The sequence below is a fragment of the Aotus nancymaae genome, unplaced genomic scaffold (assembly GCF_030222135.1).
Source record: "Aotus nancymaae isolate 86718 unplaced genomic scaffold, 86718_ANA_hifiasm-v0.15.2.pri h1tg000036l, whole genome shotgun sequence".
Classification (NCBI taxonomy): Eukaryota; Metazoa; Chordata; class Mammalia; order Primates; family Aotidae; genus Aotus; species Aotus nancymaae.
The window spans coordinates 49,197,259-49,215,000 of NW_026988450.1; the positions used below are offsets into that span (position 1 = coordinate 49,197,259).

Here is a 17,742-nt window from a genome sequence, read left to right on the forward strand (position 1 = left end):
TTCAGATATTTACCAATATTCCTTATGCCAGACTTAAATAAAAAATGGAGTTTTAATTTAAAAAAAAAAAAAAAGGTCCTCTGTGTTCCAAAGGTTTCAGTAAACTCCAATAGGTCAGGGATTTTTGTCTTTTGTTCATTAATAAATTTCCAGTACCTGACACATAGGTGCATTAAGTATTTGAATGATTATTTGATTAAAAAAAACATAAAAGCAAAACTCTGAAATAAGATAAATAATAAGTAAGAGCAATGACAAGCTTACTGTGTGCTAGGAATTTTGCTAGTAATAGCATTAAAGATCTCACTTAATCCTTATAACAATAGGATAGGTATTTAAAGCTCATAATAAGTAAAGCTAACTTTTAATGAGGGCTTATATAGCATCCTGTATTTTCAAAGTATACATACAAATGTTATATTATTGAGTGACATTTTCTACAAAACACAACCATAAAACCTAAGTCATCAAGTATGTGAAATATGTTCTTAACAACTTACAGAGCAGTATAAGTCAAATATAAAGGAAAATACATAAAAGTAATCTGTGACTTTTTTTCCTCTTTTGTGGGTAAGACTACTGACAACCAATAACACCAAAAATTAATGTATAGCCCAATTAATAATGGACAATTATTTGTTAAATTTATATAACAATCACATGGTTATTTTCATAGTAACAGAGCCTAGTAAAGCAAGTGTTTCTATTATTTTATATTTTATACTTGAGTTCACATTTGAGTTATCATCTCCGAAAATTAAGAATACTGAGCCATTTTACTTTTTAACAATGAAGTTTCAATGAGAAGAAAATGTGTCAAAATATCCCAAAGTATGAGTTTCTGAAAAAAAATTATTATTAAGAAATATATAAAAAGGATTTATAAAGAATAGTAAAATATCTACCATACAAGTTAAGAATATTATCAGTAGAATGATCATTAACTCATAATCTAAATTGGAACACTTCAGAAAGAAATGTAGTGATATTAAAAATTATACCAGTACACTAAGCATGAAGTGGCAATCAGAACCTTTATTTATCAGTGGCTTCAGAAGTAACTTGGTTACACCCTGAAGTTCAAATCCTCTCTTCCTACTCTCAAGAGGTAACCAGTAAACTAAATGTACTTATCTATTCTACTGTTAATGAACATTTTTTTCTGTTATTGTGGTACATCCCTAAACAAATCTCTTGGTACACAAGTAAAGATTTTCTCTACAGTACGTACCTAGGAGTTGAAATTCTCAGTTGTAGAGTAAATGTGTGTTCAATTTTAACACATAAGGTGGCAGCAGGTTAGCTAATTATTCACCTGCATTTTGTTTTAGTTTTTTTCCCTTTATATAACCTAACCTCTTTAATGTTTTGATTTTAATATATTATATGTGGTGACAATCTAATTTTTCCCCCTCAAATAACTAATTTTCATAATTCTATATGTTGAATAATCAATCCTTTTCCAGTTGGCTTGGTATGCTTCGCCTAAAATCAAGTTCTTATACAAACTATAATTTGCTTCAGCCCTACCTATTGTGTTCAATTAGGTGTTAACTATACATTATAATTACATTATCAACCAACCCAGTACAATATACAGCAGTCAAGTGACCAGAAGGTTTGTGCCCCTGGATTTACTGTCTTAATATCTCCTGGCCAAAGGCTGTGACAACTTAAGTCTCCTTTTCCTTTGTTCTATCATTGTCAGATTTTTTTTTTTTTTGAGACAGGGTTTTGCTCTGTTGCCCAGGCTGGAGTGTAGTGGCACAATCACGGCTTACTGCAGCCTCGACCTCCTGGGTTCAAGTGATCTTTCCACCTTGGCCTCCCAAAGTGCTGGGATTACAGTCATGAGCCACCACACCCAGTTGGAGATTTTTTTTTTAAGCTATTAAAAATTTAGAGGAATGTATGAAGCACCTCTTGTACTGTGGGGTTCAATGAAGGATAGATAGAAAAACCACCCTCTTTCTGTAGATTAAACATAATATAGACATATTCCTCAGTATTTGAACTCTTGCTATGGGAGTATTTGTTATAATGACTAATGAAAAGTTTTTTTTAAACTAAAATTTGCTATCCTACTTGAAATCTACTCTAATTTCAAGAGTATAACTTGCACATGTTCACCAGTGGAAATGCACACTTGCACCAGTGAAAATGCTATGCAGGGTCAGTCCGTGGGATCAAGAGTGATTCAATCATATCTCAGCTGTTTGTTTCTGACAGAATACTGTCTTCTGCTCAAGTTACTTAAAAGTTACTATTTTCATAATTCCTATTTTTTCCCCACCGTTTTCTTGAAAATTTAGCCCTGCATACACCCCAGAGTTTGCTTCTGCCATTACACCTGGAAACACAGCTAACCTTGGCCCAGTTTAGATAGTATCTGTAACATATTTTGTTGTCTATCTATATTATAGTAAAAGTTCCCTGCAGCATAGGACACACAACTAATTCATAAAATATTAATTAGGTAAATTTTAAATGTTGTATATTACACAGAGATCCTTGGTGGATGGTTAAGGGTTAGTGATACGTGGGAATATTGGGATTTGCACAGGCAGGAAACACTACTTTTCTCATTTTAAATTACAGAATGTAGGTTAGATGCAATCCGAAAATTCACTGCCCAAGAAACTTTTAAATAGTGGATTTGATTCAGGTAATGAGTCTTGAAATTATAATTTGATAAATGAAACTCACATCCCAGCCTTGCCTCTGAGATTATACCCAGATAATCTTGGAAGTTCTGGGTTTCCCCAAACTCTTACTTACAATCTCTGGTTTACTAATAGTATGCTACATATCATATTAATTGTTTGTGGCTTTTGCTATTCTTGGAAGAGTGTATGACTGTTGTTTCCCTAATTCTGACAACTGTACACAATAAATGCTCTGTAAACAGGAGCTGCTCATGAACATAATAATCAACTATGTAAGCAAAATTATTTTATTTTAAACGTTGAGGATATGGTATGTGTAATTCAAAAACTTGAGGCAAATCAAACATTACATAACCTTTAGAACTTGAGACTAGCAAATGCTTATGTATATCAACATGAACCCATCATACTGTGGCACATGTTAAGGTACCTTTCAAAAGGGCCATTTATCTTACGTGAGAAACATGTCAACAAAGAGAAAAGAAATAAATTAGAAAAGAGGGTCATTTAAGTTTACAACCACAAATAACCCCCTCATCACAAACAACCCTGATCATTTCTTCTGTTATTACAAAATCAAAATTCTCCTAATAGATGGGAAAACCAATTTTGTTCATCAGATCCTGTACTCTACCATCTTACCCTGTTCCTCTAAAAATGCTCAGTGAATATGTAATGCAGAGACAATATAGAAATGAGTAAGATAGCATCACTGCCTTTAAAACCTAAATAGTGCCTGACATATGGTATGCACTCGACATGTTTGCTGAATGAATTCTCCAGCATGTAAAATTTTTTCTTTTGAATAATAGCAAATTATTTTATCCACAGAGAAAAAAATTAACTCAAGAAAAATCAAACAATATCTTCTTACCCACAATCTGGAGCTGGACACCACCTACAATCAGGATCTGCAACAAGCCACCGTCTAAGCATAAATTCTTCGTATTTTTCCATCAAGACATCATCACTTAATATCAAGCGAATATCATGGGGATTAAACCGTTCAGTACATTCTGGGCAACTAATATTAACTCTACTTTCAGAGATTTCTATCCTTAGATATTGTCGTAAGCAATCCACACAAGATCTATGATGACAAGTCATTATATCAGGAAATCTGTCTTTAGAATGCCGCAAAAGGCACAATGGGCACTCTATGAAGTCTCCAATTTGTTTGCTGATGGAAGTTAATCCATTGTCAGAAGAGGTATTTGTAGAGAAAATGGAGTTCTTATCAGTACACATTTCAGAATGTATACTTTCAATACTTGCAATTCCATCCACCCCGCCATTTAGCTCCCTTGATTTACGTTTGTTATCTTTTTTCCTCCGAAACAGGGAGCCTATTGAAATTCTTCTTTTTTTGGGTGCCTTTTTCACTGAAGGCAAGCTCACAGATGAAGCAGAGGACTGAAGATCTCGATCTGAACCCATTTGCCGATGTAAACTCATGTCTAAAATGCTTGTTAGAATTGAGTCAGGGTCAGTGCTTATACACAGCCCTTCATTATACTTAGAGATAAAATCTATTTCTTGTTCTTGCATTCAGATTAAGTCATGATGTAAGAATATCCTACTTGGTTCCTTCAGAGAATTCTTGAAAAGTTCAATTTACAGAAGACTGTTATCATGGATGTTCTGAAAAATAAAAAATAAAACATCATTTAATTATATTCTTGGTTTGTATATTTTTATAAATATGAAATTTCAAACAAGTACGTTCCTTAACCATTTTTTAAAATAAGGCCATTTATTAAATAGTCTATAAGAAATGATAAGACAAATGCTAAAATAACAAGGGCATTCTTTAATCTTAATAAAATACTCTAGATTTGAGCTGACCTAAACATTATTAATATCTTAGAAAAGCTTCTGGTCATTATCACTCTGACTTCAGTGATTTCTCACTCCCTTTAGCAGGTTTTGTTGTTGTTGTTGTTTGTAACGGACAATCAAGTATACAAGCAAATACAAAGGGCTAAGAATAGCTTACACAATCTTGCAGAACAAAGTGGGGAAAGGGCTCTACCACCACCAGATATAATGACTTATTATAAAGTAACAGTAATTAAGACAGTGTGCTATGGCACAGGATGCATATAAAGACCAGTGGAACAGAAAACAGTCCAGAAAAAGCAATATATATACATGAGACTTGATTTACAACAAAGGTGATGTTGCTGAGGACTGAGAATAAATGGCCTTTAAAAAAAGGGAAAGTACCGTCTACTGGTTATCCACCTAAGAAAAGAAAAGACACTTGATAGATGGCTCACCCATGTGTGAAAATCAATTACAGCTGGTTTATAGATCTAAATGTAAAGCTTCCAGGAGATGAGAGACTGTTACAATGAAAAAATTCTTAAACAGAACATACAAAAGTACCAACCATAAAATAAAAGACTGATAAACTGGACTAGAATAAAATCAAAAGACAGCATTAAGGGTATAGGAGGAGACTTTTGCCACATATAACTAATAAAGACATAGTACCCAAACTATGTAAAGAATGCTTACAAATCACTAAGAAAATGCAGATAATCCAACAGAAAAATGGGCAGGGGACTTAACAGGTATTTCACAAAAGGATATGAAAAAGTGCTCATCATCAGTCATCAGGAAAAACATATTAATGCCACATTCAAAGACCACAACACACCTCTAATAGGATGGCTAAAATTAAATGACTGACATTTCCAAGTGTTAGCAAGGATGTGGAGGAACAGGAACTCGTTTACACTACTGGCGGGAGTGTAAAATGGCACAACTACTTTGGAAAACTGTTTAACAATATCTACCAAATTGGAACACAGAGATGGCCTATTACCCAACAATTTTACTCCTAGAAATAAGTACATAAGAAAAATGAATGTACATATACATTAGACATACTCAACAATGCTCAAAATAGCATTAGTAATAATAATCAAAATATTGGAAACAACCCACACTTTTATCAACAGTAGAATAAATAAGTTGTGGTATATTCACACTTTAAAGCAATGAACCAATGAAAAGGAACGAAATACTGCTACACACAAGACATGAATCTCACACAAAAGATTATGTGCTTACATATTCTATGTATTCTATTACATAAAGTTCCAAACAGACAGAATTAATGTACAATGTTAGGAGTCACAATTGTGGCTACCTTTTGTGGGGAGGCACAAAATAACTTTCTTTTTTTTTTTTTTTTTGAGACAGAGTCTGGCTCTGTTGCCCAGGCTGGAGTGCTGTGGTGCACAACCTCCACCTTCCAGGTTAAAGCGATTCTCCTGCCTCAGCCTCCCAAGTAGCTAGGATTACAGGCATGTACCACCGCGTCTGGCTAATTTTTATATTTTTAGTAGAGACAAGTTTTCACCACATTGCTCAGGCTGGCCTCGAACTCCTGACCTCAAATGATCCGCCCACCTCGGTCTCTCTTCAAAATCCATTTTAAAGTTTTCTTTCTAATAGACTTTTGACAGCACTCTATTTTTCATAGTGACAATGGTTTTCTAATACCTGAACATTTTGGTAGACAATTTAAGTTGCAGAAATCACTGTTTTTCTAACCAAATGATCTAGTATAGAGTATATTCATTTAGCTCACTGTGTATAACTTCAGAAATCAGTAATAACAGATAAAAGATAGGGAAATCCTCAAACCTACACTCATATTTTGGATCTGCTTAGCCTCTGGTGCTAAATAAACGTTCCTAAGGCAATGAAAAAAGGAAGCATCTGTCTTTGTGTAGCATTTGCTATATGTAGTGTTGCAAATACTATCTCATCAAATTTAAATATGGCTATGCACAACTTAATGTAGTAGCTGACTACCAAAAAATAGATAATTATCATAAGCCATCCTTTGATCAGACCATGACTTTAAGTGATGTACTAGAAATGATATATTTCTACACAAGCTAATTTTGGCCCAAAGAAAAAACAGGGTTTTTATAAATCTGAACCACATCATTAAGTTTCAGGCATTAAACTAGATTCTCATATATCACTTTCTCTTAACAGAGATAAATCACTAATACTGAAAAATCTCATTAAATGTTATTTTTAAGTTATGTCATTCATGATCTATATGCTTAATTGTAAGACTTGCTTAACTATGAACCTCAGATTTAGAAATGTCATATTTTCCTCTAACAAATTGATTCCCCAACATATATAACTACCAAATTCAGATACCAAGCAGCAATGCCTTCTCTGGCCATTCTTCTTTTTTTTTCCCCCTTTATTGAGACCGTTTCACTCTGTTGCAGAGGCTGGAGTGTACTGGTGCGATCTCAGTTCACTGCAACCTCCACCTCCTGAGTTCAAGTGATTCTCACACCTCAGCCTCCCGAGTAGCTGCAACTATAGGCACATGCCACCACGCCTGGCTAATTTTTGTATTTTTAGTAAAGATGGGGTTTCACAGTGTTGGCCATGCTGGTCTCGAACTCCTGACCTCAACTGATTCTCCTGCCTGAGCCTCCCAAAGTGCTGAGATTATAGGCATGAGCCACCGCGCCCAGCCTATAGGCATTATTTTTAGTACCCAGGTTATATTTATTAAGCATCTCTTTCTACAGACTATTAAAATAAAAATATAAAAAGCACAATACATTTTTAGAAAAATATAAAAATGCTAAAAAAAACCAGCTAATGCATGGACTGGCTTCAGTAAAATCCATGAAATCTCAAAGTGCATGTTAAATTGTGAATATATATATATACTAGTCACAGGATATTTTCACAGCTTTCAACACATTCTCCAAGGAGTCTAAAGTACAATGAAAGGCTAACTGCTAATGCTGAGATGTCAGATTTAACTTGTCAGCAAAAGTTAACAGTTTCTGTTAATCCTTCCTGCTCTCACTAATTTATATTATTAGTACAACATTCATAGCTGTACCAATTATAAGCTCAGTTAGAAAATACTTCTATTCCATCAAGGTTTGGTGTTGCAACTCTTTCCACAACAGTTAAGTTTTTGGAAAAGTCAAAAAATAACTTTCATTCCTAAACAAAGTCTCTGATTCATCACACAAGAATAAACATTATGTGGGCAGATGGACTAGAGTAACCCATCACATGTATTAAAAACAAAAATCGGACGGGCGCGGTGGCTTAAGCCTGTAATCCCAGCACTTTGGGAGGCCAAGACGGGTGGATCACGAGGTCAAGAGATCGAGACCATCCTGGTCAACACAGTGAAACCCCGTCTCTACTAATACAAAAAAAAATTAGCTGGGCATGGTGGCGTGTGCCTGTAATCCCAGCTACTCAGGAGGCTGAGGCAGGAGAACTGCCTGAACCCAGGAGGCGGAAGTTGCGGTGAGCCGAGATCGCGCCCTTGCACTCCAGCCTGGGTAACAAGATTGCAAAACTCTGTCTCAAAACAAAAATAAATAAAATAAATAAATAAATAAATAATTAATTTAAAAACCCACAAAAATCATACAAATAAATGTTAATCAATATTGTATATTCAAAGGTCAGTTGACTATAAATATGTCCAAAAAAAATTATAATCTATTGTCATCTTTACCTAAAATGGCAATTACCACTGAAAAAATTTTAGTTGATTATTCCTTATGAGGTAAGTCAATTAATAATCTATTTAAATGTATTAATAACAGACATGAAGAGGTTAAAACATTTAATGCACAGTGTGAAAGAAATAAATGGTGTTAGATATATAATCAAAATATCTTTCAATTATTTCAATGTCTCCTTAGAAGCGTGAGCACATAATACGCAGATCTAAGGAAACCTAGGTTCTATGATCTCTACCAAGTGGTTTTATGGATTTAGTTTAGAAAGGACCTCTCTGTATCACCTATAAAATAGGGAAAATACTATTGTGGCAGAGATGCTGTTATATGTGAGGCTGCTTCATTTTCCTCTTGAGCACAAAGCAGGACTACATTTTCCATTTCCCTTATGGCTAGGTGTGGCCATGTTATTAGTCCTGGCCAATGCAATCTGAGTATAACAATGTGTGCCCTTTCAAAGACTGACCCCTAAATCATTTCTGAAAACAACCTTCAAGCTCTCTTTCTCTTCACGCAATGGCTGGCTGAATGGAGTAACGCTAGTGGGTGACAACAAGCAAAACAGAGGACAGAGGAGTCACAAGATAGAAAGAATCTGAATACCTGAGTACTACACATGGTTCTTTGTGTGAGTGAGAAATAAACTGTTACTGTGTTCCACCATGAGATTTTGGGTCTTCTGTTATAGACACAATTATCTATCCTACCCACCTTAAAGTTGGAAAATAGAATAAAATGAGGTAAAAAAAAAAAATTAGGTTAGCTTGGGGGAAAGGTTTTTTAAATGCTATACAAATACGGGGTAGTGATAGAGTATATTATATCAAGTGAGTAAAGCATGCACTTTGGAGTCAGTATATCTTGAGTTCAAGTTCAGCCTCTGAAACTTACATTAACTAGCTGTGTGACATTGGGTTAAATTATTAAGACTCAGTTTCTTCAACTGTAAAATGGGAATTACAGTATCTACAGTCCATAGATTATAAAGATTAAATAAAATAACACATCAAGAATTCAGTAAAGAGTATGGTACATATAAATCACTTACATATTACCTGTAAGTACATTTACCTGAGAAGATAGCACAAATGAATCTAAATTTACCATGTACTGGATAAAAAAAATTATTACACATTAGGTTAGAAATAAAAACAAATGCTTGGCTCTGAAATGGCTTTCCTAATGTAATCAGAATAGTTAGCCACTTGGAAGTTTTGAATATATCATTAAAGTACACGAATTTCTCAAAGGTAAATATAAGTAATGTACAGCCAGTACAAACCTACCTCAAGTGGTCTAATATTATAAATGAAATAAATATTTTTAATTGAACTACTTATAAATGAGGGAGATGGGGATAATTCAACACATCATTAGTGTAGGTGAGTATCAGCTTCCAACAAGTTGTTTAGAAAGTAAATGCTTACCAAGACCCAGAAATACTCTCTTGGGTTCTAGCCTTAAGATAGTTTCTATAATCTCTCAGAAATAGAAACTAAAAGTTCAGAATAAGCTATTCCCGTAAGCCACAAAGCCTCCCCAAAAAGGTATTTCTTAAACAGTTTCACAAACATGCACCTGCCACATTTACCTGTTGAAGCTTATATTTGATTGGGAGAGGAACAGAATGATGCTTTGTGGTTTTAATAATACTCATTACAAGTAATACTCATTACTCAAGTCATTACAAAAAGTAAGCAGCTGCAGAAAGGAAAAAAGCATTACTCATTCAATTTTCCCAATAGAAAACATTTTGGTTAGCTTATTCCAGGCCCTCCTTGATAAGAAGAGAAACAATACACCATTAGGGAACCATAGGGAAAGCAGAGTACAAAATGCCAGGTATGACCAAGTGCCCAGAGACACGTAAGTTTTTTTTTTTTTTTTTTAATTTAAGTTCTGGGATACATGTGTAGATCCTGCAGGATTGTTACAGAGGTACACACATGCCATGGTGGTTTGTTGCCTCCATCCCCTGTTACCTACATTAGGTATTTCTCCTAATGTTATCCCTCCCCAATCCCTCCCCTAACCCCCCACCCCTCAACAGACTCCAGTGTGTGCTATTCCCCTCCCTGTGTCCATGTGTTCTCATTGTTCAACATCCACTTATGAGTGAGAACATGCAGTGTTTGGTTCTCTGTTCTTCCGTCAGTTTGCTGAGAATGATGGTTTTCAGACTCAACCATGTCCCTGCAAAGGACATGAACTCATTCGTTTTTATGGCTGCATAGTATTCCATGGTGTATATATGCCCTATTTTCTTTATCCAGTCTATCACTGATGGGCATTTGGGTTGGTTCCAAGTCTTTGCTATTGTAAACAGTGCCGCAATGAACATTGTGTCTTTATAACAGAATGATTTATAATCCTTTGGGTATATGACCAGTAATGAGATTGTTGGGTCAAATGGCATTTCTATTTCTAGATCCTTGAGGAACTGCCACACTGTCTTCCAGAATGGTTGAACTAATTTACACTCCCACCAACAGTGTAAAAGTGTTCCTATTTCTCCACATCATCTCCAGCATCTGTGTCTCCAGATTTTTTAATGATCGGCATTCTAAGTGGCATGAGATGGTATTTCAGAGTGGTTTTGATTTGCATTTCTCTAATGACCAGTGATGATGAGCCTTTTTTCATGTTTGTTGGTCACATATATGTCTTCTGAAAAGTGTCTGTCCTTATCCTTCACTCACTTTTTGATGGCGCTGTTTTTTTCTTGCATTTTTGTTTAAGTTCTTTGTAGATTCTGGATATTGGCCCTTTGTCAGATGCGTAGCTTACAAAAAGTTTTTTCCCATTCTGTTGGTTGCCAGCTCACTCTAATGATAGTTTCTTTTGCTGTGCAGAAGCTCTTAAGTTTAATTAGATCTCATTTGTCTATTTTGGCTTTTGCTGTCATTGCTTTTGGTGTTTTATTCATGAAGTCTTTGCCTATGCCTATGTCCTGAATGGTATTGCCTAGGTTTTCTTCTAGCGTTTCTATGGTGTTAGGTCTTATGTTTAAATCTTTAATTTTTTTGTATAAGGTACAAGGAAAGGGTCTAGTTTCAGCTTTCTGCACATGGCTAGCCAGTTTTCCCAACACCATTTATTAAACAGGAAATCCTTTCCCCATTGCTTGTTTTTGTCAGGTTTGTCAAAGATCAGATGGTCGTAGGTGTGTAGCGTTACTTTCAAGGCCTCTGTTCTGTTTCATTGGTCTATATCTCTGTTTTGGTACCAGTACTATCCTGTTTTGATTACTGTAGCCTTGTAGTACAGTTTGAAGTCAGGTAGAGTGATGCCTCCAGCTTTGTTCTTTTTGCTTAGGATTGCCTTGGCTATGCAGGCTCTTTTTTGGTTCCATATGACGTTTACAGTGTTTTTTTTTTTCCAGTTCGGTGAAGAAGTTCAATGGTAGCTTGATGGGGATAGCATGGAATCTATAAATTACTTTGGGTAGTATGGCCATTTTCATGATATTGATTCTTCCTAACCATGAGCATGGAATGTTTTTCCATCTGTTTGTGTCCTCTCTTATTTCCTTGAGCAGTGGTTTATAGTTCTCCTTGAAGAGGTCCTTCACATCCTTTGTTAGTTGAATTCCTAGGTATTTTATTCTCTTTGTAGCAATTGTGCATGGGAGGAAACATGTAAGTTTTTAAATAGGTTTTAAAGATACTTAGCTGTCAAAAATTTCTTTCAACTGGTTAAAATACACATTGCTGAAGAGAGACTAATTTGACTGCTGCATATCCAAAGGAAAACAGACACATTTTGCTTACTGTGTCTCTTGGTTCTCAACAGAAGGGAAACACTAACCTAGTATTAGATCTTAACTAAGTCTGTCTATGTTTTTGAATTTTAATTTCCATATTTGAAAATGAAGGTGATTAAAACCACATAATGTCTAGGGTCCCTTAGTTCCAAAAGACTATGATAATAATATACAAATACATAGACAGTTTTAATACACAGAACACTCTAGGTTTTCAAGTAGATAACTACAATTTTCTAGGGAAAACAAGTAATTGTTATTTCTGTTCTTTACAAAATGTCTCCAAATTCTCCCAAGTATTAGTATACTCTTCTTAGTAAATTCGGTATCAAAGTGAATTTTACCAAGTCTCATGATTAATCTGATTCTACTATTTGGACAATTAGAAGAATCAAGTGTTTGGGCCTGGTGCAGTGGCTCACACCTGTAATCCTAGCACTTTAGAAGACCAGGGTGGGCAGATCACCCTGAGTTCGGTAGTTCAAGACCAGCCTGGCCAACACGGTGAAAGAACGCCTCTAGTAGAAATACAAAATTAGCTGGATGTGGTGACACTCGCCTGTAATCCCAGCTACTTGGGAGGCTGAGGCAGGAGAATTGCTTGAACCCGGGAGGTGGAGGTTGCAGTAAGCCAAGATGTGCCATTGCACTCCAGCCTGGGTGACAAAAGAGCAAAACTCCATCTAAAAAAAAAAAAAAAGTAGTACTAAGTGTTTGGACTAATTTTATCCTAACCACTTTCTCTGAAAATCCCTCAGCCCCATACAAATTACTGATAACAGCAGCATCCCACCTCTCCAATTTTGGAAGCTCATTTGTCTCTTTTTCCTAAAGGACACCATGAGTAAGGGGCAGGGGAAACCTCTGGTTAGCTAAATCGTTGTGTGTGCATATAAATGTATAATATATGTACATAAGAAATAGAGTGCAAACTGTAAGAGGTATTTGGTAGAGATCCTAGAACCTTGTTTTAAAATTTTCTTCAAACTATAAAGTAATTATCAGATGGAATAATATCTCTTGGGAACCAAGAGGCATAATAAGCAAAATGTGTCTGTTTCCCTTTGGATATGTAGTATTCAAATTAGCCTCTCTTTACACAAGTACACAGGAAATGTTATTAACTTTATAAGAGAAGAAAAGAAGTAAGGGAGTATTTTCTAAGGACAGAAAAATCTATATAATAATTATACAGCAAGTAAACAATCATAAAGGTTGATCTCTGAAAATTCAAGAGCAACAAAATCAGCTGGGCATAGTGGCTCATGCTTATAATCCCAGTATTTTGGGAGGACAAGGTGGGCAGATTACTTGAGTTTAGGAGCTCAAGACCAGCCTGGGCATAATGGTGAAGCCCCATCTCTACAAAAACTACATAAATTAGCTACGCGTGGTGGTACATGTCTGTAGTCCCAGCTACCTGGGAGACTGAGGTGGCAGGGTTGCTTGAGCCCAGGAGTTCCAGACTGCAATGAGCTATGATCACACCACTGCACTCCATCCTGGGCGACACAATGAGACCCTGTCTCTAAAAAAAAAAGGAATTGAAAGAAAAATAAACAAAAGCAACAAAATCAGTTTAACTGCAATTCTAAAACAGACTATTAAATTAGATATATCAGATATTTAACTAGTCAACTCTTGGGAGACATTAATCCAAAGACTAATTTGAAAAAGTAGCCATCAAAAGACAAGAGTGGGTCTTTTAAGTAAGTCAGGAAGATACAAAGAGTGAAAAGGCTACAAATTCTGGAGCTATTTCACAAGAAAATACTAGTCATATAGAGGTCCAGGTGCTCAGGTACTTACTTGCTCTTCTCAAGAGACTGCACCAAATTTATGTGGCTGTGAAACCTATTCTTCTAATGACACTAGCATTCTAATCTAACCTACTTTGTAAGTGAGAAAACTGAAATTTAGAGCTATTAGGTTTGCTATATCACCACTAGTCATATGAGGCTATTTAAAGTCAAATTAATTAAAGTTCCTCAGTTGCACTAGTCACATTTCAAATACTCTACGACCATACGTTGCTATTGGCTATCATATTGGACTGCACAGGTCTAGAACATTTCCTTCACCGCAGAAAGCTCTATTGCACAGCACTGGTCTGAGATATGACTTACTGACACAGCTGAAGTGGCAGAGCTAAAGGCTCAGTGTTCTTTCTACTATCTTACTTCCTAGACTAGGCCTTCATTAGTCACCTGGTATCCAAACTACCACAGTAGCCTCTTTGTTAATGCTTGCTTACAGATTTCTACTGGTTTTCCCAAGATGAAGAATAAATTTCAAGCTTCATGTGGCATTAAAAGTCCTCCACAGTCCAACCTCCAACCTCAGTTTCTCACTGTTCTACATAAAAATCCCACACTTTAGCCAACTGACCTATCTGTTAAATATCTTAACAAAACATACAGTCTCACCTCTGTGAATTTTCCTACGCCTTTGTCTCTGCCTGGAATACTCTTTTCCATCTTCTCTGCTAGTCTTACTCTTCTTTCAAGGCCCAACTCCTATCTTATCTCCACAATCATTCTAGGTCAGTAACTATAAATAAGCATTACTAAAAGTTACTCCAAGCTCTTATATACAAGTTTACAATTTTTTCTAAATATTATGCAAATATTTTGATATTATTATTTACTAGAAGGTGGGGGAAAAGTTAGGCAGAGTAAAGGAGATCAGTGTATATGTGGTGTTGATTACTATTTTAAATAGGGTGATCAAGTCTCATTGAAAGGGTTACATTTAGCACAGACCTGAAGGAGACAAAGGAGGTGTTAGCAATGTGGAAATCTGGGGAAAGAGCATCCAAGGCACAGAACAGCCACTGCAAAGCCCCTAAGGGAGGAATGTGTCTGGTATGTTCAAGGAATAGCCAGGAGGCCCTAATATGGCTGAAAATAAAAGAACAAAGCAAAGAATAACTGAGATACATGAGCATGCCAGGTTGTGCAGGGTTAAGCTACTGTAAGGACTTTGGCTTTTATTCTAAGTGAGACAGGGAAACTTAAGGAGTTTCCAAAGTGACAGAGATAGTTTATTATCTTAAGAGTTTAAAAGGATCATTTGGGTGTTGTCAACAGTTAGGGGAGGTGTCAAGGATGGTAGCACGGAGAACAGTTTAAAGACTACTGAAGTAATCTATGAGAGAAACAACAATGGCATATCAGTGAAGGTGTTGAGGACGTGTTTTGATACATGTTTTGAAGGTAGAACTGTTAGGATTTCCTGATGGATTACTAGAGGATTTGGCCTGATTAACCAGAAGGCTGAAACTGCTATCAACTGAAATGGGGAAGGCTATGAAGCGAACAACTTTTAAGAAGCCAAGACCAGGAGTTCATTTTTAGACATTTACATTTCAGATATATCTTACATCTAGGCAGAGAGGTATATCCAAACACCTGTTTGATAAGCCCAGAGTTCAGGAAAAAAGTAAAGCCTAGAGATGTAAATTTTGGAGTTGCTGTTATTTGGATGGTGTGTAAAATTGTGAACACAGATGAAATCAAGGAGTAAATACTAAAGAGTAGGTAGGGAATGAGGCCTGTAGCATTCCAACATTAAGATGTAGGGGAGAAGAGGCAAATCCAGTAAAGGAGACAGAATAGGTGGAAGGGGATCATGGAGGAATTACACCTTAAAGAAGACAAAACCTGTTGGTCTATCTTACTAGTGTGTTACTCATTCCTCTCCCCCACGTCAACTACATCTTAAAAAGTATGCAAAGAGCTAAGAAGGAGCAAGTTAGGAGACGAAAGAAATGACACAAGCAAAAATAACAAAATGTATCTTACAAGATATAATCGATTCCTGTTGAGACTAGAGGGTATTAAAACACTTCCTCTGATATTTCTCAGAGTTAGAATTCTAAAGAAAGGGCTGTCTAGTCTCTGACAGTCAAAGCACATGATATAAAACAAAGATAATTAGAGATTTTTGGTTTACTGAAGACTTTCGACTGTATATTAGTTTCCTGTGGCTGCCGTAACAAACTACCATAAACTGGTCGGCTTAAGACAATGGACATTTCTCTTACGGTTCTGGAGGCCAGAAATCCAAAATCCAGCAGGGCCGTGCTCCCATTGGGGCTCAAGGGGAGAATCTGTTCTTTGCCTCTTCCAGCTTCTGGTGACTATAAGCATTCCTTGGCTTGCGGTTACGTCACTCCATTTTCTGTCTCCATGAGCACATTGCTTCCTCCTTTTCTGTGTGTCATCTTCTCTATAATTTGTCTATTTTTCCCTTACAAAGACACTTGTCACCGGATTTTGAGGCTACCTGGATAATCAGCATGATCTTAACTCAAGATTCGTAACAATTACACCTGCAAAACCCCTTTTTTCAAATAACATCTCAGGTTCTACGGATTAGAATGTGAACATATCTTTTGGGGGGCTACCATGCAATGCACTACAATATGGTTCTAGACATTTTTGCTAAGGACATCAGTAAGGTATGCTGTATTTATGCAAAAATCTAAGGGATATTTAATGTTTGTGTATAATTTTAGAAACGGGACAGGTACAGTGGCTCACACCTATAATCCCAGCACTTTGGAAGGCCAAGGTGGGGGGATCACTTGAGTCCAGGAGTTTGAGACCAGCCTGGCCAATATGGCAAAACTTTGTCTCTTATAAAAACACAAAATGATTAGTTGGGTGTGGTGACAGGTGCCCGTAATCCCAGCCACTTGGCAGGCTGAGGAATGAGAGTTGCTTCAACCTGGGAGTTGGAGGGTGCAATAAGCCAAGATTGTGTCACTGCACTCCAGCCTGGGTGACAGAGCAAAACTCTGTCTCCAAAAAAAAAAAAAGAAAGTTTTTATTTATTTATTTATTTTTATTTTTAAGACAGAGTTTTGCTCTTCTCACCGTCGAGATCTCAGCTCCACCTCTCAGGTTCGAGCAATTCTCCTGCTTCAGCCTCCCAAGTAGCTGGAATTACAGGGGCCTGCCACCACAGCCAGGTAATCTTTTTTTTTTTTTTTTTTTTTGTAGAGACAGAGTTTCACCATATTGGCCAGGCTGGTCTCAAACTCCTAACCTCGGGTGATCTGCCTGCCTCGGCCTCCCAAAGTGCTAGAATTACAGGGATGAGTCACCACGCCCAGGAAAAGTTGGTTTTATATTAAAGGGTATGGCTATAAGGAGAAAACTATTTGATATGGCTACGTACATAACCAGAAGTCTCAACTGCTTACCAGGTAACCACTGCCATCCTTGGTTTGGATAAAAGAATCATAGTCATTGTACCATAAACATCATATACCCTGAGATAACAGGCTTTTCTAAATGGCTATTTTATTTTTCCTACTTGCCCACTCATACTACTTACCAGTTCCCATCCCCACTTTCAAAGGACCTTATTTCATGATTGATTTAAGGATGCCTATATAAAAAGTCCCATTTATTCCATACAAAAACTGAAAAACAGACTTGTTGAGGCAATATTAAATAGATTAGACATTTAAAACCTGGTCCTCAAACCAACCTAGTCATCTCTCCTGATTCTATTTAAGAGCCTCTTGTGTTGATTTATTGTTACTGGTTCCAATGTGGGAGGTAACAGTACACTCTATATGCACTACTCTCATCGGAACTTCTATCCTGTTTTTTACACTGAGCGTTGCTCTAATAATCAAAAGATCTCTTTTGTAACAGTGTTGTCTGAGTAGCCCAGAGTGTCTCAAAGGCATAATTAATTTATACTAATCCAATGAAATAGATGTTAGAACATCCTCCTTTATTTTATTTTATAGATG

General features: G+C 36.3%; 1 protein-coding gene across 4 annotated transcripts in view; it reads right to left on the bottom strand.

Annotated features, from left to right (window-relative positions):
* The window catches only part of RNF19A (ring finger protein 19A, RBR E3 ubiquitin protein ligase), a 50,877-nt gene that overhangs the window by 27,953 nt on the left and 5,182 nt on the right, over positions 1 to 17,742 (bottom strand). For 2 of the 4 annotated variants that reach the window (XM_012455837.2, XM_012455838.3), the window contains exon 2: positions 3,541 to 4,307. In XM_012455837.2, the coding sequence (XP_012311260.1) occupies positions 3,541 to 4,214 (674 nt within the window). In that variant the 5' untranslated portion in view covers positions 4,215 to 4,307. Of the gene's footprint in view, positions 1 to 3,540; positions 4,308 to 12,531; positions 12,553 to 16,017; positions 16,033 to 17,742 lie in introns of those variants that run through there. The other 2 variants (XM_012455839.3, XM_064384454.1) reach the window with 2 other exon arrangements.